This window comes from Phanerochaete carnosa (assembly GCF_000300595.1).
Source record: "Phanerochaete carnosa HHB-10118-sp unplaced genomic scaffold PHACAscaffold_6, whole genome shotgun sequence".
Taxonomy (NCBI): domain Eukaryota; kingdom Fungi; phylum Basidiomycota; class Agaricomycetes; order Polyporales; family Phanerochaetaceae; genus Phanerochaete; species Phanerochaete carnosa.
In genome coordinates this window covers 488,342-506,280 of record NW_006767633.1, presented here as the reverse complement: position 1 = coordinate 506,280, position 17,939 = coordinate 488,342, and the positions used below count along the sequence as shown (strand labels likewise).

The window sequence follows — 17,939 nt, the reverse complement described above, 5'->3', positions numbered from 1 at the left end:
CGCCACATCTCGTCGCAGGCGGTGTCCGCGTCATAATCTAGCCTGTATACAGATATACCAAAACTTGAATGCATGCGACGTTCCGAGGAATGCCTTTGTTGCGTTCATCGGGCATGCTGGCCCGGGGATCGGAGAGGTTCGAGGCCGCCGTAGCCTCCGTAAACGGATGTTGATGCGCCTTGCGCCACCAGGCTCCGCCTCCGCCCAATATGGCTGCTTGCTCGATTCCCACGGTCCCTCTTCTCCTCTTCTCACCACAAGCGCGCAGCCAGGTCGGTGCATGCACAGGTTGCGGCGACGATGCGGCAGTCTATAGCTTCTGCACGACAATCACAAGTTCCAGTGCAATCATCTAGTGCGGTGGCGTTGACCAAACTCGCAGAGAAGAAGAAAGAGTTCGAAGCGGTCGCCGCGCTAGACAGGGCCAGTGCCAAGTTCTTGAAGCGAATGGAGCAGCTCGGCGATGATTTTGAGGTTATGGCGGATGCTGGGACAGGTAGAGCTGTATTCCGTATTTTGCTGAAAGGATGCGGCTGAAGATGTAATGTAGTATGCGGCGAAGTGATGGAGCAGTGGCCCAACATGTTCAGGATTCTGAGTCATTTCCGTATGCCTATCCCAGCTCCTGACCATCGTCTCGTTGGATTGACATAAAATTCTCGTTGTTCCAGTTGCCTCACGCGAAAAGAGCTCAGATCTCGATGAGCAGACATCTCAAGAACCCACCGGCGAGCGCCTCGTGCGCGTACCCATCGAAGAGTTACAGACAACAGACTCATGAGACTACTATCATGCGATCAATTACGTGCAGCGATCAATGTGTTCATATGGAGAGGGAGCCGAGGCAGTTTCGCTACCCAAAGTATGACTTTGCCAGTGCAGTCTTCTTCTGTTGTTTCAACGCCGCGATACGCTGTATGCGTGTCAGTAAGCAATCAGAACGCGAGTACCAATGCGCACACTAACCTGTTTTCTCTCCTCTTTCCGCCTCGCCATCTCGGCTGCTTTCTCCTCTTTGGTCATGTGCTGCGTGGCAAGTGGCGGGGATGCCCCTCGACTTTGGACAGCATCCACTTTGCCGTTCTCCGATAGCGTTGGCGAGTGCAGTGCTGCCGGGGACTGGACCCGCACTTGAGGTGTCGCCACTCTGCTCGGAGTGGCTGTCAGGGTAGCTCCCCAGTCATCTGAGCATGTTTCACAATCAGTATAAGAACAAATGCAACTCATCCTTCGCTAGACTGACCGTTTGATTGCGACGACATTGATCGATCCGTTCCATGGATTCCGAGTCCCACAGTCGCGGGGGGCTGCACCGGCGCAGTCTCGAAGGCACCTGCAACAATCAACACGCTCAGCCAGCGCCACACCACTACCAACCCACCACTCACTCCAATCGTCCTGGTCAGCATTGACGTCCATCAGGTCATCGTTACCCCAGGGGTTGCTCTGTCCCGCCTCCTCTGCAGCCGCCTCCGCCGCCGCCTCCTCGGCCCACTCGGCGGGCATGTGCATGCTGCTGCCCGGGGCTGGTTTGCTCGCGCCGAGCCGCATGCCCTTCGCCTTGCTCACGGACCTGGACGTAGACGCTAACGATACGCGGCCGGGCGCCGATAGCGCCGGAGAGAGGTTTGCCCACGGTGGCGGGCGCACGCCATTCGTGTCGGCACTTCCCGGCGGCGCGGACGTCGGGCGGTCGATGTCGCCCGCCGCTGCCTGCGGGACGGCGCTCATCGTGCTTTGCAAGTCTGCGGGTGCGAGCTGTGCGGGGTGTTCGGCACGGCCAGGACGGAGTCCATGGAATGTATGCACGCACCTTCTTTCCGAGTGATGAGAGCGCCCAGCCCGCTAGCGCCCCTGCAGCACCGGCTGCAGAGTTCACTAACGTCGTTTGACCACCTGGCGACGTCGCAGCCTGAAGTATCGCGGGCAGCTCAGTTTCAGGTCCGGCCACCTCAGGCTAACGAATTGCTCAGTATTCAAGTTCACGAACTGCTACCGGCCACTCACCATAGTGGCCGCATGCTCCTCGAGCCTCTTCACAAACAATTGCATCGCCTTGAACGCCTGGTCCCTGACTAGCCTATGCCCGTTATGATAAATTGTCATATCGTGCAATAAACGCTAGCACCTACTTCTCCTTGTCTACCAGCGCAAACGACATATTCGGGATGACACGCGTCGCGATCTCCTCGGTCTCGAAGCACTCCAGCGTCGCCATGAGCGCCATGAGGCCTGCAACGCGGCAGTGCACAAACGGGTCCTTGAGTGCGCGCGCGAAGGCGGCCACGAGTACCTTGCGCTTCGTGTTGTAGCCAAGGTTAGGGCCGAGGCGCCCTAGGAGAATGCAGGTGTTCGTGCGAATAGAGGCTTCCGGGTCGCCTTGCATCTTAGCGAGGAAGCGCAGGAGGTCGTTGTTGAGAATGCGCTCGTTGAACTGAGATCAGGAAGTTAGCCCTGATCAGAGTCGCCAAAGGAGGTGCATATTACCTTGTCAGAGATGGAGATGATAGAACGGATGGTTGCTTCGCGAATGACTGGGACTGTGTCGTTGAACCCCGTTTGCTGCTCTTGCATTAGAGTCACCTCAGAGTTTCAAATGCCGTGACCTCACCAGATTCGGCCAAATCTTGTCGCTCACAGTCTTCTTATCCAACTTATCGGCGTACTCTTGCAAGTTATCGAGCAGTGCCATACGCGTCCCCCGATCTGGGCTAGCAAACAGCTTCACGATATGCACAGTGATAACAGAAGCGTAGTCTTGTGGTGGGACGTTCTTCCCGAGCTGCAGCACTAAAGGGAGGATGGATGCAGCGCTCGCACCGCCGAACTCTAGCGCAGAAGCTAGTGACGGCAGGACGCGATACGATGCGAACTCTGGCGGGAGCGACGCAGCGGATTCCTTCAATATCCTAGACATGATTTCATGAGTCAACCCACACATCCCAAGACATGGGATCGTTACCTCAAGAGTGACGCCTTCTCGGCCTCGCTAGCGATATTGAAGTTGTCGAGTCCTGCGCAGACCTTCACAAGGCGGTTCGTGGAGAAGAAACCCGAGCCTTCGCCCGCGGTTTCGGCCATGCCGAGCTCGAGGAAGTGTTTTGACGACAAACGTGCCTTCGGGTTCGGGTTCAGTAGCCGTTTGTACGACGGGAAGACCGATAGTGGTATGGATCCACGCGAGGATGGCGCAGGAGGTGGATGTGGTGGCTGCGCTGTAGCGGGGAGCGGATGTGAAGGGTTAAAGGCGAAGTGTATTAGCAGGCCGAGAGCGTAAGCATCTGCCGCAGTTACGGAATTCCTGTCTAGCTGTTGAGATACTACCCATAGACACAGAGAATAGTCTCACTCTTTAACGGCAGACCAGCCTCCCTTCTTGATTTCTGGCGACGCATATGTTGAGGCATCGGGCAGCAGGCTCCCCATAGTCTGGAGGAAATATATTCATTGGTCTTGAGGTACGGTACACTGCGGTAGCTACGCACATATAAGATGGCGGCGTCGTCTTTCGGACTGCTGAGAACTTCGAACCCACCCAGCTTCCATTCACCAGACGGGGAGATGAACACAGAGTCGACACGTACGTTGCCGTGAGTTGAAGTGCAGGACTCATTCACGAAGGCGAGTGCTATCTGAGAGAACGAATCCTGTAAGCTTGCGGGACAATATAGACAGATCTGGACACACTGATATACGATGTATGCCCCACAGCAGCCAGTCTTCCTTCTCCTGTGCACTTTTGGAAGCGCGCTCCTGTATCGCAGGGGCCAGAGGGCGAACTCGCTCCGTCATGATGTAGACAGTGGTGTCTGTTTCGACTGCATCCAAAAATTTGAGGACGTCTGGGTGGCGCACAGTACGCAGCTTCCGCAACGAATTCTTCGCAAGGGGTAGATACGTCCTCTTCCCGGGCTGGTTCGCGTCAAACTCAAAGACGGAGATCGCGCTTCCGTCGTCCTAGTCTGCAAGCTCAAGTCATACGGTAGCCCAAGCACAGGAAAACATACGCGTTTCGTTCCTTCATATAACGTCCATATGGACTTGCCCTCGTAAGACGTGACTTTAGGCCCAAGTGAGAAGGGAAGGGTTAGCCCAGACTTTTGCACAAGTGAAGACACCGCTGCCGAGCCCAGGTTCCGCAGGTAATCCATCCAGGGCAAGTATAAGAGATGTCACAGTCAAGCAAAGGGTATCAAGGAGCCCCAAAGTAAAACGTTTGGACGTCGAGTGAAAAGCTGGGCGTAAGAGTGGTGGTCGCCGGCAGGTCCGCAAGTGAGCGCAGCACGGACACGTCGCGCCTCTTCCTCTTGCCACGACCATCGCGTCTCGACTCCGCCGGCTCGCTCCCAGAAGCAGCGCGCAGCATTGCGGTGCATCTGTATGAACACGTTTCTTTACCTCCTAATTGGACTACCTTGCATGTTCTCTAAGACAGAGCTCAGCACACAAAGCCTCTCGCTGATCGTACGCGCGACCAAAGTGGAGGCACGCCGACTATGCTGCGAAAGTGCTTTTTGGCCCTCGTAATCATTCATGCATTGGTGTTTTGGGAGTTTGTTCGGGATGATACATGCATGATCCATGCGAATGTTGAACTATTGAGCTCCGCTAACACTCAGGAGTGCTAAACATACAGATGATCTGTAACGTTAACATCTTCATGTCTAGTGTTCCAAAATGGTGCCAAAACTCCCTGTACTTCACTTGCACAGGCTGAGATACACCTGGAGGCCATCACTTATCTATGCTCCACACCAAGAACGACGTTTCTACGCCTGCAGGTCTACTAGGCGACACCATCGTTCCTCTGGAAGTGTCCTTAGGACGGAGTTGCTTCAGTATTGTCCTTTCGTCGTCGCATATCCCTCGTTTCATTATAGGGGGCCTTCGATATTCGGAGATTGAGTTACCAATAGATATGCCATTATCTCTGCTATCTCCCCCTGCAAAGTGTGATCTTTCGTACACTAGCTGATGCTACAAACCAGGACCCCCGCCGACGGCAGGCCATTGAAACGGGTTGTGCGTACGGAGTGGCGCCACATGGGGACCGTTACACCTTCATACTTACGCTGAAGAAACCGGGACAGTCAGATATCGCCCGCTAGCTACCCTTCCAAGTTATCGAGACTAGCATGGCGAACTGGAACGAGTTGACAAGCAACACCAATACGCAACTGGTCAGAGAAACATAGATAAAACTTACCGTTATGTCCCACAGTCTTGGCAATCTGGTCTCGCTGATGCTCCCGTCTGCAGTACCCTATCGCTTTACTGTCTACCACCGGCTTCTACGGACCCCCCTCTCCCTTTGACCTGAACTAGCCTCTGTTCGTTTACTGTGTGAGATGGATTCAAGCGAGAGAATACCCTTCTCGTTTCTCACTGCCATTAGACTAAAATGGACGGAGCGGTCCCAGCGGAGGGTGCGTTCCCCACCCTCCATGCTACTACTTACGGCCTATGCAAATATCAGCTGCTCGAAGGTTTCTGCACCGCAGCACAGGCCACCCGGCAAGCCAGGGCGATTTACATCGATCCCGAGCGTTCAGAGAACTCCACACTGGTTCAACAAATCGACGAATTGTTCACTATTTGCCTTTATATCACGCTTCTATACGGTACTGAGTTAAGCATTTGATGACGGCGACGATAGTTTCTTGCATCACTGTCTCTCCATGCAGTGTCTGCAATTTACTTATGAAAAATGAAAAATTTGACAGAGCACGAATGGCTCAAGACTTCTCAGGTGAGCTAAAGCGGTCTGCATTCAAATGCTGATATTAGTCGAACAGATGCCTGCTATTCAGTGGCTGGCGTCCCTCGGCGAACTGGTATGATACCGTGACTCCCTCGATTTGCGTTTAAGTGCGAACTCTTGCATCCGTCCCTGGCCTCTACGGGCCCAGGCTACAGTGCCTTGCTGTAATTTGCGGCAGGAGCTTCGCTTTGACGACTTTCCGAGTCGTTACATTTACCTGTCTTTCCCACCGAAGCTTCCAGATTGACGAAATCGCACGGTGGCCACGATGGCCATTCAGCAGCGGGAGGACGATGCCGAGTCGTCACCAGTATAAATAGGAACGCTATGCCTATCGATAGTCTGGACAGCATCCTTCAGACCTCGTTCGTCATGGCTGACAAACTGACCTCTAGACCTGGAAGACTGCAAGGCAAAGTTTGCATCGTCACCGGTGCAGGGTCGCCGCGCGGAATCGGGTGTGTCATCTCAGAGATACGGCCCTCAACGTACCCTCTGAGCTCACAGAGTTGAAAAGCTGGGCGACAATAGCGCGTTTTGCAGACGAAGGTGCGAGGGACTTTTCTCATGCATGACGCCCAAGCCTCATTGGATTTTAGGCGCCCGGCATATCTACGCTGCAGACGTTAACCCCGAAAACTTTGTGGTCCTGCGGGAGACGTTTGAGAAGACGTACATTGACACCAAGGTCTGGCCTTCTTGCGATTCAACAGCGACATGGATTGATGTGCAAATCAGATCACATTTGTGCAGGCGGATGTAGCCGACGAAGATGCAGTGAAGGGTCTCTGTGAGCGCGCAGTGAAAGAGTCTGGCCAGCTCGACGTCTTCTTCGCAAATGTACGCATCTGCAGCATGTTACGGCGCGATTAATGCTGACATGCTATTCAGGCAGCGACGTATGGAGCCAAGGCACCTTCGTACGACCAGACCCCCCTCGCGGGTTTCGTCGAGTGCCTGAGAATCAACGTAGGCTCGTTCGTCTCTATTTCGTGTTCATCCCACGCACTACACCCTGACCTGCTCATACCAGCGTGTTCCTCGCGCTCAAATATGCCCCACTAGCGATGGCCAAGATCAACGAGGCTAGCGGCAAGCTCAAAGCTGGCGGAAGCATCATCATGACAGGTTCAAGTGCGCCTGGGGTCTGAAGCTTCATGGAAGACCTTACCGCTGACGTCAATCCTCGCAGCTGGGGGCATACGTGGCACACACGCTGCCATGGAATGTGAGTTGCATACTCGGGGCCTTTCTTTAGGCAACTTTCTGACACGCAAGACACCAAACCCTGCCTGCAGACACAGCTAGTAAGGCCGCGTGAGCTATTTTCCCCTACCAACGCCCGTCTTACGCCTGAAATCGCTGACATGATTCCGGTAAGGATACACAACCTGGCGATGAGCGGCGCACACGTGCACAATGCGCGCGGCACGGGAGTGCGGGTCAATGCCATTGCGCCAGGGCCTGTGGGAACGGATTTCTTACCAGCTGCATTTCAGCCACATGTCGCCAAACGGCCCGATATCTTCTGCGGTCCTATTGGTGCGTCCCGCAACACGCGCTTCCAGCGAAGGCGTACAAGGAGCTCACAAGATTCATGCCGCGTACAGAAATTGCGAACACGGTCTTGTTCCTGGCTTCAGGTAAGCTCCACCTTCCGAGTAGGATGAGAAGGCTCACTGATCTTGCCAGATGAATCGGCCTTCATAAACGGTGAGATACTCACCATCGATAACGGTCTGACGGGCGGCTTGAACGTTGGTAAACTGCTCGTCTGACCACAAACACAACTCGCGTCCAGCGCACACATACATCAGATTACGCAGGGTGACTGCTGTTGCACAGACAGTGGACATGAACTAAGACGGTGATGAGGAAATCGGGATGTAAGGAAGATGATCGCGCGAATATACAAATAACAGTGTGTATGACAGCAATGTGAGGCGGTAATGAGGTCTAAGACCGGCAGAATATATGTCCAATTTCATACTCTACGCACAGAACCCGCTGTGCGCGCGTAGAGCACTCATAGCACTACGCTCCCGAGTCCGGCGAGACATCTCCATCGTCTCCAACCCGTTCGACAGGTCCCGAATTCAACACGCGTGAGAAGTTACTATGGTAGACCGGCATACCCCGCTCCCGTTAGTGTCCGAAAAGGGATTGAGGAATGATCAACAACTGTGATAAATGCGTGTTTGAGATAGCAGGAATGCCGGACGCGCGCGCAGTGAGGCGAGAGGGGGTGAACTGGGATGAAGGCGAACGAGGAAAGAGGGTTGAGGGTCTGAGGTCCTGGGCGGTTCGGGACGACCAGATAATATTGGCGATGGAGATGCGGGTGGCAGGGTGTCGCCGACTTCGGGGAAGAGTAAGGCTACATCGAAAAAGACATTGATACACCTGTAGGTTACAGCCGGGGCGACGAATTTAATCTGGCTCGCAGAGACAGAACGCGAACGGCGACGGATAGGGTAGTTATTGCTCAGACGGAGTATGCGATTGATCTGATGACTGCTGTTGATGTTTTTGCTCTTCCTGCTGTTTTCGCTGTCGAGCATCGCGAGACTCGATGGCTTTCGCGACCCATCCAACCATGTCGACCTCTAATGTGCGGTCGCGCACCAGGAAGGGGTGTTCCTGCGGTGAGATGTTTGATTAGTATCGTGCGATTAGATAGAGATCAGAATTAACGGACTATAAGCTCAGCATACGACGCTCGCATCTCAGGCACACGGTGGAGACACTGCACCACAAAATCTCTCGCTTCATCCGAATAGCCCTCTTCAGGTAGTTCTGGTGGTTCTCCGTGGACGATTGCCGTAAGCTGAGCAAACACGTTTGCGTACGTCTCTGGTGGATATGGATAGTGGCCCAGCGCCATCTCTATGACGGAAAGGCCTAGTGACCAAACATCGGACGAGACGGTGTAGGTGCCGAGGTTGTTCTGCGATTCTCCTTTGATACGCTCCGGCTGTTATTGAACTTAATAGAATGGCTCGTCCCAAAGAGAAGCACGTACAGCCATGTAGCTCTGACAGCCAATATTCGTCTTCGCAAGCGATCGCTCGAGCTGCCCCGAGACACCGAAGTCGCATAGTTTTACCTCGCCCTTCCTGCTCACAAGAACGTTCGTCGGCTTTACATCTAAAGCAAACATGAGGATATGCGCGAGCTCATGAACCAATCACGCGTACCACGGTGAATGATCTGCATGTCGTCCTTCAGGAACTTGAGCCCACGGACCATACTCCCCGTTATGCGACCGAGAACTGGCTCTGGTATGCCGTCCTGTTCGAGTTTGTCAAGCGAACCCGCGTCCATGTACTCCATACAGTAGTAGACGCAGCTATGAAACATATGATAAGCTTCCGCAGCGCATGAACACATTGGTGACTTACGACTCAATGAAAAATGCTCCGTAGAAATCGACAATTTCTGGTGCGGCAGCGCGGTGCAGGATGTCTAACTCCATGATGACGGCGTTCAGTTTCGCTTCATCCAATTCCAAGCGTATTTCCTGCGGGGGTTTAGGATCTAGGCGGCAGCAATGCGTCGTCGGGACAAACCTTCATCGCCATATACACCTTGGTGGGCTTGTGGAAGACCTTCTTTACAGTGCCGTAGTTACCCCGACCGAGCTCTTCCTCGAGCTGCAGCTGGGTCATGTTGATAGCAAATGAGACTCCGTTGGAAAAGTCGACACCTTTCGCATGAAGCACCGCCTTCCCGTTGAAGTTAAGTGCACCCGATGGATCGCTGCGGTTATATAAGCGCGGCTAAGCACGGCGAGCCCGAGCAAGAGGGAAATATGACACGCACACTATCTTGCCAAAGTTTGAGAACGGCGTGCCCCATGTCTGCTGAGGCGATCTTCTCGGCAACTCGTCCATATTGGGCCTTCCGCCACCGAGACCGGCATTGCTTGGGCCACCGCCTGAGGGCATCAGCGACCCTCCTGGAATGTCCATGACCTTGAGCTTCGGCGCTGCACGGCGTGCGGCTAAGCCGCTGAGCGGGCCAGGGGCTTTTCCAGGCGCTGAAGGCGCAGACTGTGCAGAACGTAGCATCGGGTGCACTGGCCTATCTCTCAGCGTCATACTCTGGAACGCATTTGTTGTGGCATCCATGGTGTTCCCCGGCTGTTGGCTGCGCGCAGCCATCTAACGGAGGTTGAGCAAGCTGACCGAATGAGTCGCGATGGTGAGTATGTGACATACAGCAGCCATCTTTGCCTGTAAGGACGGTGGGATGGGTGTGGACGCCATGGGCTTGCGGTTGGCGAGGAGACGTGAGGTGGCCGTGGAGTTGCGCATCGGCGCGGTGGGCCGTACGAACGTTGCATCTGGCGGTGCTGGCGATTCCGACATCGCTATCGACGACGGTGATGGGGGTGAGAGCAAGGCGCAAGGAACGAGGTCGATGAGGAGAAAGGAGATTTTGATTAGAAACTAGGCTATGACATCAACAACTCGGCTCGATTACTTATCTTCTTTACTCCGGCATTGTCCGCATACAAAACGCTCTTACTCGGCAACGAAAAAGCAATTGCCCCGCAGCAAAATAAGCGCCAATTGTTGCGCCTCTCGGTCGTACCTCCACCTTCATTTCTTCCGCCATTACCGCTACGATCTTTTCAGCTCCTGCAGCGTGGACGGATCTCGTCTACGCGCTGCGCATGCCACTGTCACCCGACGTCACTCCTCTACACATTGGTATGTCCACCCTACCTTGCCAGCACGACCTATGCTCACGGGTCGCCCCGTTTCCAGTCATCCCCATAGCTGTAATTCTGCTCGGAATTGCTCTCACATCCGCGAAACGTCTTCTCTCGGGACGTAACAGGCTCAAAATGAGCTACATCGTGCAATGGGGCAGGGAGAGGTGAGCACCGCGCGTGCTTCTCATCATCAGACTTGTCTCGCTCCAACTGCATCGCGCGATCGTCCCTTCTACGTGTCTGACTCACACCGTGCGCTCACAGGCTGACCTTTCCCTTACCTGCATCAAATTCCCCACTATCTGCTGTCCGCAAGCAAATCGCCGACTACACCCAACTGCCGCCGAATTCGTTCAAGCTCGTGCATGCAGGAGCGGTGATGAAGGACGATAACGCACCGAGTACGTCTTCTCTTCCGTTCCGTCAGCCTTTTGCCTTTCCGCTGATCACAACGAGGTCGCGGCCCTGAGGCCTCGCTTACCTTCTGAATGCCCAAAAATACGTGTCCGCTCAGAGTTTTCCGTGCTCCGCCTACACCATTGGCTGCACGTCTCGACAAGAATAAATGTTATGCATGCTGCAACGTCTCACATGAAAGCATGCTTCTGACCGCAACTCTGAGCGGACATGTATTGGGGAAAAAACTCATGACATGGCATGGCTCAGGCTGACAACCCTGCATCGATAACCTGACACCGACTAAACACCTATTATAGTTTCTGCCTACGGGATCAAGGAGAACTCAAAAATTGCTGTCATTGGCGGAGGCGACAACCCCGTATTGTCTGCAAAGGCGGCTCCAGAGCGACGCACGGAGGAAAACACCGTCAAACAAATCCAGTCCGAGCTTGACAAGGTCCGCAAGACGCTGCAGCCGGACGTTGATCAGTTCCTGTCTAACCTGCAGGGCACATCGACTGCGGCGGCTGCAGCGCCGCAGCCAGCGGGCAGGCCGGCGAAAAGCATGGTTGCAACACCCAGCAAGCAGCCTGACCTCGCCTTGGAACACGTACGCCTTGGTGAGATGCTCCTCCAGAGTATTTTACGCCTAGACGCCATCATTGCCGAAGGCGAGTGGGAAGAGGCGCGCAAAGAGAGGAAGCTCGCTGTGAAAGAGGTGCAGGGCCTGCTCGATAGACTAGACTCCGGGTGGCGGCAGAGGCTGAAAAGCTCGTAGATTACTTCTCAGATACTCTATCGTCTATATATTCTGTGTACAAGCACGTCACTGTAGGACTGGGTTAATATCTTAGATGCGCCTATACTTGCGTAGCGTGCTTGACTCCGGGTGCTGCCCCCTATCTTCCCAAATACAGGTATTCTCTGCTACGGGCGAACAGCGTTGGTGTCATCCTCGGCTTAAGATCTGCTCCCAGACAAAGTCTGACGTCTCTTTCACCATCTCTTCCGTGCACTTGTGCCCGACGCCGGGGTAGAGGATCACCTTCTTCACGCCGTCGGGCCCGACTTCGAGTTTCTTCACAAACGCCTCGCTACTCTCCCAGGGCACGAGCGTGTCCTCGGCGCCTGCAAGCACGAGTATCTTCTTCCCCGCGAACGGGTTCGACGCGTCGGGCGTCGTATGCGGCGCCGCCGGGTCGTTCGCGCGCACGTACGCGAGGAAGCTTGCGGGAACGTACGGCGGCTCAAACGCGACGCCCGACGCGGCCGCGCGCCGAGACATGAGGTGCAGGTAGTCGGGGCAGCCTGCGCAGCGCATGTGAGTGTGTGCGCCGTGCTGACACGGGCAGACGGGAGAAGAGGCGCACCGTTGATGGGCACGCCAACGCCGAGGCGCGGCTCGTGGCGGAGCGCGAACCACGTCGCGTGCCCGCCGAGGCTCATGCCGCCGACAGCCCACTCCGCGATGTCGGCCTCGCCGCCGGGGAAGAGGTACGAGGGCAGGAAGTCGATCAGGTAGGAGATGTCCCGGACCGTCCCCACTGGATGCGCTGTTCGATTTGAGGGCTACGAAGAGGGGCAGATAGGATACGCACCGTACATGGCGTACATGTCAATGCTACGGACGATGCTTTGAGACAGGGGGGATGCACGATGGAGGCGGCGGAACTCACGCATGTCTGTCGTTTCCCTCCCCCCAACGGTTGTTGGCTGCTCTGTTTACGAGGCGTTCACCGTGGTTTCTTTGGTCCTATGTGGAAAAGGTGAACTCAGTGCCCAAAAAAGAAAGCGCAAGTCGCGTACGAAGGTGACCACCAGCAGGTCGGTGCTCGACTTCCCTTTGCTTGCTACCTGCTTCACGATACTCTCTGCACGGCCATCGTATTCGCGCGCAGTCTCCTCGCGGCCGTGGATAAAGAAAAGGATTGCGACCTTGCCTGTGATTTCGCTCAGGCTGGTCCCGGAGAAGACATGCACCGGCAGGCCCGCGACGACCACTGTTCTTCTCGAGACCATCGTAGTCCGTCGACGAGGTCGTGCAAAAGCGAAGTGGCTGCGAGAGACAGGAGACACAAAGCTCGGGCGATCTGTGAACGTTTATGGATGCGGGCTGGTACCAAGAGGAAAGCCAAGAGGCGTGGGTGTGCGGATACACATGTTGCCCGGCGGTGGGGGGCCGGTGGCTGCAAGCGAGAAAAGACTGAAAAGGTACGGCGGTCCCGGCGTAGCAAATTAATGAACCTGGACCATCGTTACACTTCCAGAGCGATCGCGAGCTTTTGTGTAGTCCCAATTGTCGTAAATCTGGTTTGGCTCTTTCAAGACGCGCGCCTTGGGAATCTCTTGGAACGCTCTTGACTTGCCATATCAAGAACATAAAATACCGGTGTGATGGCTGACAGCCTCAAGGTCTCCCAAGTCCCGATCATTTATCGCGAGATCAGCATCATGCAGCGTCGCTGCCCACACTGCGCGCTCCCGCTATGCTCTGCCGGCACCTCGTCTCCCACAACAGACCTCTGTGCCTAGTGAGTAACAATGCTCATAAATTGTAGGATGTGTACTAACCTCAAGTGCAGCAGGGTGCTGGTGGCCGACATGTTGAGATTGCCGGAGCAGTCAGTGGAAAAAAGGTATGTCAGGTGCATTCTCAGAACCATATTGTCTTGCTTACCATCCTTTGTGTATAGATATGCATGTACAAGAGATGAAGCATGGCAAGCAGTACCGGTGAGTGGGAATCCATGCATGGATGCAGTACTCGCCTCTGTACATATAGTAGTCATAGTTCAGTGCAATAAAATAATGTTTATAACTTGTAATTTGTCTGCTATGAGTGTGCTATCTACTGCCTGGATGTGTATTTAGTAGCCGCTAAGCAATTGCGATGCTAAAAAGATCTTGAGAGCTCTTGGAACCACCGAGCTCGGGCCGCTCTTGAAACACCTGCGGGTGAATAAGTTTGTTCGCTCTTGGAAGCAGGGTCTCCCTCTTGGCGCCTTGGGACGGCTTGAGAGACCTTGAAAGGCGCCTGGGGAATGTCCGATATGTCTGTTAGTCCTTTCCACAGCTAATCTTTGATCCGAGCTGCCGAATGTTCTCCGCTCGCGCTCGACAACGACTGGCGCCGCGAGACTGTCGCATATCCTCCAACATACGAAAGGTGCCGGTATGTCTTGGCTTTCCACCATCGCCCCTGATGCTCCCCACACTGATACATGCAGTGAAGCTGGACCAGTACACACGTCTCAGGCTCTCCCATCTTCCCATGCCATTTTCCGATGGCGTGAGGAGCGGATATGCCCACTTTCAAAGAAGCACAGTGCGACCTTCTCGCCATCCCATCGCTGGTGGCAACAAAAGGAATTTATGATGGATGTTCCTAGTCATGGGACGCACCATGGGATGCATCATCGCGGAAGCTCAGCACTTCAGGCGTCCCAATCGAGCTGTCGCACCCCCTCGAACTTGAAGAGTCTGATGCTGTCTCAGACACACGTTTACGGTGGTGTCAGCACCATCGCATTGTCTGAGGCGGGTAACATCTTTTACGAGGTCGCGAAATCTGGGGCTGTCTTCACTGAGGCACCTATGAAAGTCAAATTGATTGTTGCGTGTTCCGGAATCCGGATGCGACTACACTGCATGCTCTTCGTGGGCTTCTCAAGACTTCTGAGCCGTACTGCCACGTGCTTCCGTGACATCAGCGACCGTGCCTACGGTACTTGACTGGCATAAAAGCCATGGGCTGACTTGACAACCCCACGCTCCCTTTCGACCTCTCCTGTCCATCTTCGTAGCCTCGAACGCTATGCGTTTCCTACATCTTGCACTATCTCTTAATTTCGCCGCAGGCAGCCTTGCCGCCGCGCTCCACGCTGAGCAGAAGAGGTGGGAGATGCTGTCCCAGGCTATTCGAGTCTGGTGCTGAATTTGGTACAGGACGACAGTATGCAACGGGTTTGCAGAATTGTGTGATCGGTCATATGGCAACATTACTTTCTTTGGATGTGAGTAGCTTTCGCTCTTCTTGTGGCTCTTCTAACCGGGTGGTATAGCTCATGATTCATACACCGCCGACACGGATCCCCTGGACCGTATGCTGTTTTCCTCAGCTGCCCTTGCTATAAAAATAACCAAGCTTCTCAATTAGTGGCGTCAACTCAGCGTATCAATCTAACTGCTCAGTTGGACTTGGGAGTTCGCTTTCTCCAAGCTGAGGCGCATAAGTATGTGCACGTCTTTCGTGCACTAGTGTCAGATACTGATGCAACACAGCAATAGCGATGGGGAGTTGCACTTCTGCCATACCAGTGAATCTCCTCATCGAGTAATCTCCTCTTGCTTAACTGACAACTCCTCACAGGCTGCCTCCTCTTTGACGGCGGCACAGTCGAGGATTACCTCTCAACGGTCAACACCTGGATGCGCCAAAATCCGACCGAAGTCGTCTCATTCTTGTTCACGAACGATGATAATCTGTCGCTTACCACTCAGTGGAATCCGGCATTCGAGGCGTCGGGAATCTTGGATTTAGTGTACGTGCCCCCGAACCCCCCGGTGGCGCGGAGCGACGTGAGTCTCTCTGTCCCAGTAAGGAACAAGGACTTCCGCTGATACTGCATGCGCAGTGGCCGACCCTAGGCGAGCTCATCGGGAACAATACGCGCATCCTCGTTTTCATGGATTCCTTCGCGAACACAACTATATTACCCTATATTCTGCGTGAGTTCGACATGGTGCGTCAACCCCCGTGCTTCTACTTTTCCGCTCGAGTCTCTAACCGAGATGGCTTGGAAGATATGGGAGCCGCCGTTTGACTCTACAAATTCGTCTTTCCCCTGCTCGATCAACCGCATCACCGGCCCACTGTCGGCGGCAGACCACATGTACCTGCTCAACCACAATTTGGACATAGACCTCTTCGACACCGGCATCCTCATCCCCGACCCCGAACAGGCCGAGACAACGAACAGCGCTGCCTCGTAAGTGGCTGTATCGCTTAAAATGACAGGCTCTAACTGATTCGGCTTAGTATTCTGGCCGACGCTGCCGGTTGCACGCCGCTGGGCGGTGGAGTCTCACCAAATTTCATCCTGCTGGACTTCGTGGACGTCGGCGAGGGCCTGCAAGTTGCGAATCAGCTGAACGGCCTCTGCTGAACGATCCATTGTACTTTACGACTGTAATGACTTTTACGTGTTCTCTTAATGTCCCGGTTGCGCATCACAATGGGAGTGTGACGAATTGACCACAATCATCGTCAGAGGATGCTCACCGAGGAAATGACCATTGTGGGAACTATTACGCCTTGCCTAGTCCAGAAGATGTGGCGGCGACGCTTTCTCATCACATTCATTTCTTCTCTCGACACCGCCTTGATCGATCGGGTAGTAAGCTGTAAGCCTGCTCCGCGCAGACTTACCTTTTTCTCACTTCTGCTTACATAATATGTTATCTTTCTTCTTTTGGTAGCTGTAGTAGCTCTAGAGCTCATACCACTGTCATGTATTAGTACAGTTCGCCCTCACGCATCTGGAAATACAGCACGGCTCACACAGCTTATCGAATGGGGCCTTGTGTCGGGCGCTGACATGCAGAAGCCATGAGGCTTTAGACGGCCCTGGAGCCGCGTCGCCTTTCTCTTTCTCCTTCACCTCGGCTCGGCGCGAGCAAGCCGCCCCCGGGCAGCTGCATGCACGTGCCCGCGGAGTGAGATAAGAAGGCGGGGGCGGTTGCAGAGGGACGCGGGGGCAGAGCAACCCCTGGGAAACGATGACTTGATGAACGTCAATGCTGACCAGGACGGCTGGAGTGAGTGGGAGTGGTGGGCTGGGTGTGGTGTGGCGCTGGCTGAGCGTGTTGGTTGTTGCAGGTGCCTTCGAGACTGCGCGAGTGCAGGCCCCCGCAACTGTGGGACTCGGAATCCACGGAACGGGTCGATCGACGCCGTCGCGATCAAACGGTCAGTCTAGCGAAGCATAAATTGGGTTTGTTCTTATATTGCCCTTGGAATATGCACAGATGACTGGGGAGCTACCCTGACAGCCACTCCGAGCAGAGTGGCGGCACCTCAAGCGCAGGTGCGATCCCCGGCAGCACTGCACTCGCCAACGCCATCGGAGAACGGCAAAGTAGATGCTGTCCAAAGTCGAGAGACATCCCCGCCACTTGCCACGCAGTACATGACTAAAGAGGAGAAAGCAGCCGAGATGGCGAGGCGGAAAGAGGAGAGAAAACAGGTTAGTGTGCGCATTGGTACTCGCGTTCTGATTGCTTACTGACACGCATACAGCGTATCGCGGCGTTGAAACAACAGAAGAAGACTGCACTGGCAAAGTGATAGTTTGATTAGCGGGACTGTCCTGGCTCTATCGCTATATGGACACATTGATCGCTGCACGTAATGGATCGCGTGGTTGTAGAGTCTCATGAGTCCGTTGTCTGTAACTCTTCGATGGGTACGCGCACGAGGCGCTCGCCGGTGGGTTCTTGAGATGTCTGCTCATCGAGATCTGAGCTCTTTTCGCGTGAGGCAACTGGAACAACGAGAATTTTATGTCAATCCAACGAGACGATGGTCAGGAGCTGGGATAGGCATACGGAAATGACTCAGAATCCTGAACATGTTGGGCCACTGCTCCATCACTTCGCCGCATACTACATTACATCTTCAGCCGCATCCTTTCAGCAAAATACGGAATACAGCTCTACCTGTCCCAGCATCCGCCATAACCTCAAAATCATCGCCGAGCTGCTCCATTCGCTTCAAGAACTTGGCACTGGCCCTGTCTAGCGCGGCGACCGCTTCGAACTCTTTCTTCTTCTCTGCGAGTTTGGTCAACGCCACCGCACTAGATGATTGCACTGGAACTTGTGATTGTCGTGCAGAAGCTATAGACTGCCGCATCGTCGCCGCAACCTGTGCATGCACCGACCTGGCTGCGCGCTTGTGGTGAGAAGAGGAGAAGAGGGACCGTGGGAATCGAGCAAGCAGCCATATTGGGCGGAGGCGGAGCCTGGTGGCGCAAGGCTGCATCAACATCCGTTACGGAG

General features: G+C 54.5%; 6 protein-coding genes across 6 annotated transcripts; 2 read left to right on the top strand and 4 right to left on the bottom strand.

Annotated features, from left to right (window-relative positions):
• Positions 1–267: 267 nt before the first annotated feature.
• On the top strand, positions 268–1,453 carry PHACADRAFT_257534 (uncharacterized protein). Its single transcript, XM_007396634.1, has 6 exons — positions 268–496; positions 551–607; positions 672–913; positions 967–1,184; positions 1,244–1,333; positions 1,389–1,453. The coding sequence occupies exons 1-3, from the start codon at positions 301–303 to the stop codon at positions 779–781; spliced, it is 363 nt and encodes a 120-aa protein (XP_007396696.1). The 5' UTR covers positions 268–300; the 3' UTR covers positions 782–913; positions 967–1,184; positions 1,244–1,333; positions 1,389–1,453.
• Positions 1,454–1,992: 539 nt separating this feature from the next.
• On the bottom strand, positions 1,993–4,151 carry PHACADRAFT_96310 (uncharacterized protein; the record flags this gene model as incomplete). Its single annotated transcript, XM_007396633.1, has 9 exons — positions 1,993–2,080; positions 2,133–2,434; positions 2,488–2,562; positions 2,612–2,909; positions 2,963–3,301; positions 3,350–3,429; positions 3,486–3,628; positions 3,684–3,957; positions 4,008–4,151. 9 exons carry the CDS (start codon positions 4,149–4,151, stop codon positions 1,993–1,995), a joined length of 1,743 nt encoding a protein of 580 aa, XP_007396695.1.
• Positions 4,152–6,115: 1,964 nt separating this feature from the next.
• On the bottom strand, positions 6,116–10,155 carry PHACADRAFT_257528 (uncharacterized protein). Its single transcript, XM_007396632.1, has 18 exons — positions 9,982–10,155; positions 9,584–9,924; positions 9,331–9,520; positions 9,163–9,281; positions 8,959–9,110; positions 8,784–8,908; positions 8,460–8,735; positions 7,454–8,401; positions 7,372–7,404; positions 7,143–7,303; positions 7,060–7,078; positions 6,954–6,989; positions 6,795–6,895; positions 6,653–6,738; positions 6,500–6,601; positions 6,361–6,449; positions 6,279–6,310; positions 6,116–6,219 (listed from the first exon to the last, which is right to left on the bottom strand). Exons 1-8 carry the CDS (start codon positions 10,129–10,131, stop codon positions 8,240–8,242), a joined length of 1,515 nt encoding a protein of 504 aa, XP_007396694.1. The 5' UTR covers positions 10,132–10,155; the 3' UTR covers positions 6,116–6,219; positions 6,279–6,310; positions 6,361–6,449; positions 6,500–6,601; positions 6,653–6,738; positions 6,795–6,895; positions 6,954–6,989; positions 7,060–7,078; positions 7,143–7,303; positions 7,372–7,404; positions 7,454–8,239.
• Positions 10,156–10,349: 194 nt separating this feature from the next.
• PHACADRAFT_257525 (uncharacterized protein) lies at positions 10,350–12,928 on the bottom strand. The gene is made up of 8 exons (XM_007396631.1): positions 12,687–12,928; positions 12,557–12,633; positions 12,479–12,501; positions 12,251–12,424; positions 11,198–12,188; positions 10,744–10,882; positions 10,534–10,643; positions 10,350–10,476 (listed from the first exon to the last, which is right to left on the bottom strand). Exons 1-5 carry the CDS (start codon positions 12,897–12,899, stop codon positions 11,830–11,832), a joined length of 846 nt encoding a protein of 281 aa, XP_007396693.1. The 5' UTR covers positions 12,900–12,928; the 3' UTR covers positions 10,350–10,476; positions 10,534–10,643; positions 10,744–10,882; positions 11,198–11,829.
• Positions 12,929–14,399: 1,471 nt separating this feature from the next.
• Positions 14,400–16,163, top strand: PHACADRAFT_184983 (uncharacterized protein). The gene is made up of 9 exons (XM_007396630.1): positions 14,400–14,774; positions 14,826–14,893; positions 14,942–14,980; positions 15,037–15,112; positions 15,162–15,196; positions 15,250–15,458; positions 15,515–15,622; positions 15,684–15,868; positions 15,919–16,163. The coding sequence occupies exons 1-9, from the start codon at positions 14,695–14,697 to the stop codon at positions 16,043–16,045; spliced, it is 927 nt and encodes a 308-aa protein (XP_007396692.1). The 5' UTR covers positions 14,400–14,694; the 3' UTR covers positions 16,046–16,163.
• Positions 16,164–16,528: 365 nt separating this feature from the next.
• PHACADRAFT_257523 (uncharacterized protein) lies at positions 16,529–17,826 on the bottom strand. Its single transcript, XM_007396629.1, has 7 exons — positions 17,598–17,826; positions 17,487–17,543; positions 17,263–17,422; positions 17,177–17,233; positions 16,908–17,123; positions 16,746–16,848; positions 16,529–16,692 (listed from the first exon to the last, which is right to left on the bottom strand). The coding sequence occupies exons 1-3, from the start codon at positions 17,791–17,793 to the stop codon at positions 17,313–17,315; spliced, it is 363 nt and encodes a 120-aa protein (XP_007396691.1). The 5' UTR covers positions 17,794–17,826; the 3' UTR covers positions 16,529–16,692; positions 16,746–16,848; positions 16,908–17,123; positions 17,177–17,233; positions 17,263–17,312.
• Positions 17,827–17,939: the final 113 nt, after the last annotated feature.